Source organism: Arachis stenosperma, chromosome 4 (assembly GCF_014773155.1).
Source record: "Arachis stenosperma cultivar V10309 chromosome 4, arast.V10309.gnm1.PFL2, whole genome shotgun sequence".
Classification (NCBI taxonomy): domain Eukaryota; kingdom Viridiplantae; phylum Streptophyta; class Magnoliopsida; order Fabales; family Fabaceae; genus Arachis; species Arachis stenosperma.
The window spans coordinates 148,138,848-148,141,688 of NC_080380.1; the positions used below are offsets into that span (position 1 = coordinate 148,138,848).

Here is a 2,841-nt window from a genome sequence, read left to right on the forward strand (position 1 = left end):
TGGTTTCAAAGAAGCAGACAGGGCAAGTGCACATGGCGGATTTGCCACCAAAATAATGTTGTCGCTTACAAGCTCAACATGTTACAGATGTGAAGGATTGAAGGGAGATATTTTTAGATGGGATATGCGAGTTAACTGGAGAGCTGTTCTATTTTGGATGTTGTGAGGTTGGGTCTTGTATATCATGGTGTTTGTTTAGTTTTATGTGTGATGTATCTTTTTAGGCACCTACTCAAATAACTCAAATAAAGATGTTAAAAACTTTTTTTTATAAATATACTTGTGTTAAGACTTAAGAGTGAAATTTGTTTGTTTAGCCACACTTTAAATAAAGATAATACTTTTATAACATATCAAAATTAAACTCTACAATTTATCATCTAATGATAAAAAAAGAAGTATATTTACATGAAGACAATTATAAAATCTTCATTGTAGTATCCACTATTTTTTATCGTCTTAGTTCGTATAAAAGAAATACTATTTTAAACAATCCACTTTTGCCCGACTTATAATCAAGATGATTATATGCTTATATTTATGTACATACATGCAGAAAATGGAACTTACTGAGCCAATACAGCTCACTCTTAAAGCAAATAAAAAATCATTCAGAAAACTGAAATAGCAAATTGATAAATCTCAAGGTAGAATTCACATGTTAAATCTCATTGTAGAGTTTGATATTGTGTGTATACATTGTCCGAAGAAGAAAGGCAATTGCAATATAAGCTTTTTAGAATCATTTAAACAGAGGAATTAGTATTGAAAGAACTGAATCTAATGATAGATCAGTCAAAGATAATGCAACAAAGGAAATATTGTACTGCGATAAAACATAAAGAAGTAAATGTAAAACTTCAACTGCATACTTAATCTAAGAAATATTATTTTACTATTATATATAATTAAAAGACATATTGAATTTAACAAGAGAAAACTTAATTGCATTTTCAAATGTTTGAGTTTTCCCCAAACATAGTTGGAAGGAAATCATACTTTAAAAGCAAAAGAAAAATAGAACAAGAGATTTGAGAAGCTTCTTTCCAGCTCAACTTGCAAATCCTACACTTCATTTACAACACAATCAAGTGTGCAAGTTGTTCCCACTTTAGCTCCTAATTCACTTCCCTTGTTTTACCTGTTTTTGATTCTGAAAGCCTGTGGAAAAGATCAACCAGTAAAATTCACCGCATTAGACAATCAAAAAAGAAATAATCCTAATCTCAAAGAACCTCAATGAGAGACGTGACAATGAGAAGCAAGACATGGGTTAATGGAATTCAAATTCACTATCAATGATGAAAACTCACATTTGGTTGCAACTTTCTGCATAATCCATCAAGCTTATTTGTTTTTAATGAATAATAGGCAAGCAAAATTAACAGCCAGAAAATTGTGCAAAGCACACGTTATAATTATATACCATTTTTTCTCTTCTTCTGCTTGATGTTGCTACGGACAGCCATGAGACAGTCCACATGCACAACGGACCTTATGTGGATGGGATCACCATAAAGATATTGAACATTAACATGTTTGAGCAGCTCTCCTCTGACATTATATATATAGAACCCTACTTCACCATCTGAAGGATAACATCTTCCAATAATATCCCCATTTGCAGATAAGCACAGAGGCTTAAAGAATCCAAGGGGAATCTCATAGAGGGTCCAAGACGACTGCACTTTATATTCTTTCATCACCCATATCTCAGTTGTAATCTCTTCATAAAAATACAAGGCTAGGCACCCTCCTAGCAGGACAAGACAGGGGTGATATAGGTCTGTTGTTTCTATTGGCACAGATATCTTAGAGAAACTTCTTTCCTTCAGATCAAAGATAAGAATGTCAATACAGTATTCATAAGGAGACCAATGAAAAGCCCCGTTACAGAACAACCCCTCAGGTTTCCAATAACCCCAGTACAATGATTTGGGAAGTGCAGCATCAAGACTAATCCATGAATTGCTTCTCAAATAACAAAGATCAAAATGGTTTTTGTCGTCTTTATCCTTATATGCTACAACTACTACATAATTATCTTGTGACGAATCATACCCAAAGCCACATAGAAGGGCATCATGGAGAAAGCAGAAGACCTTAGCAAGATAATCATAATCTCTATCTCTTGTTGCGGCATTAACCATGTGAGAGTATGAGATTCTTTTGCTGGAATCCGTGAGTGGGTTCCATAGGATAAGAAACTGTGGTTCGCGCTGTAAGAGTACAAACCCTCTGCAGGAACCAAGAAGATGGAAATCAAAAGATGGCTTCTTCATGGAAGGGAGAGAGAGGACTGTTGCATCAACGCCATCATTATCGTCTTGAAGCAGTGCGTTGAGGTCAACTGAGTAAGCGTGAGAATTGTCTTGGAGGAAGAAGCATGTATGAGAGGGTGCGAGAGAGAGGTCAAGATGGGATTTTGTGAAATTGGGATCGGAAATAATAGTGTTCCATAGCTTGGAAACGCACCTTACGCGCGCAAGGTGTTTGATGGGAACCCTCAGTAAGATTTCCCGTATCAGCTCCAGAGGAAGGAGATCGTTGAAGTTCTTGAGCTTCTTCTTCTCCATGCTCGATTGCTCCATTTCTATTGGTCCCATTGTTTGGGTTTTTGGCAAGGAAGAAGGTTCATATGCAAATCCCCTCAATCCGTTTATAAAGACGAGAATTTTCCCCCGTTTTCGCTTTTCTTTTCAAATGAAAATATGAAATAATGCAACCTTGGAAAGAGTTATTTCAGCAAACAATTCAACTAAGTATCTTTTAAAAATGGTACAATAAATATTCCGTCTTTCATTACAATAATTTTAAAAAATTAAAATAAACACATCTAAA

The 2,841-nt window shown here is 35.0% G+C and overlaps 1 protein-coding gene across 1 annotated transcript; it reads right to left on the reverse strand.

Annotated features, from left to right (window-relative positions):
- Window positions 1–876: 876 nt before the first annotated feature.
- On the reverse strand, window positions 877–2,638 carry LOC130977058 (F-box/kelch-repeat protein At3g06240-like). The gene is made up of 2 exons (XM_057902057.1): window positions 1,427–2,638; window positions 877–1,161 (listed from the first exon to the last, which is right to left on the reverse strand). Exons 1-2 carry the CDS (start codon window positions 2,604–2,606, stop codon window positions 1,124–1,126), a joined length of 1,218 nt encoding a protein of 405 aa, XP_057758040.1. The 5' UTR covers window positions 2,607–2,638; the 3' UTR covers window positions 877–1,123.
- Between the last annotated feature and the right edge of the window lie 203 nt (window positions 2,639–2,841).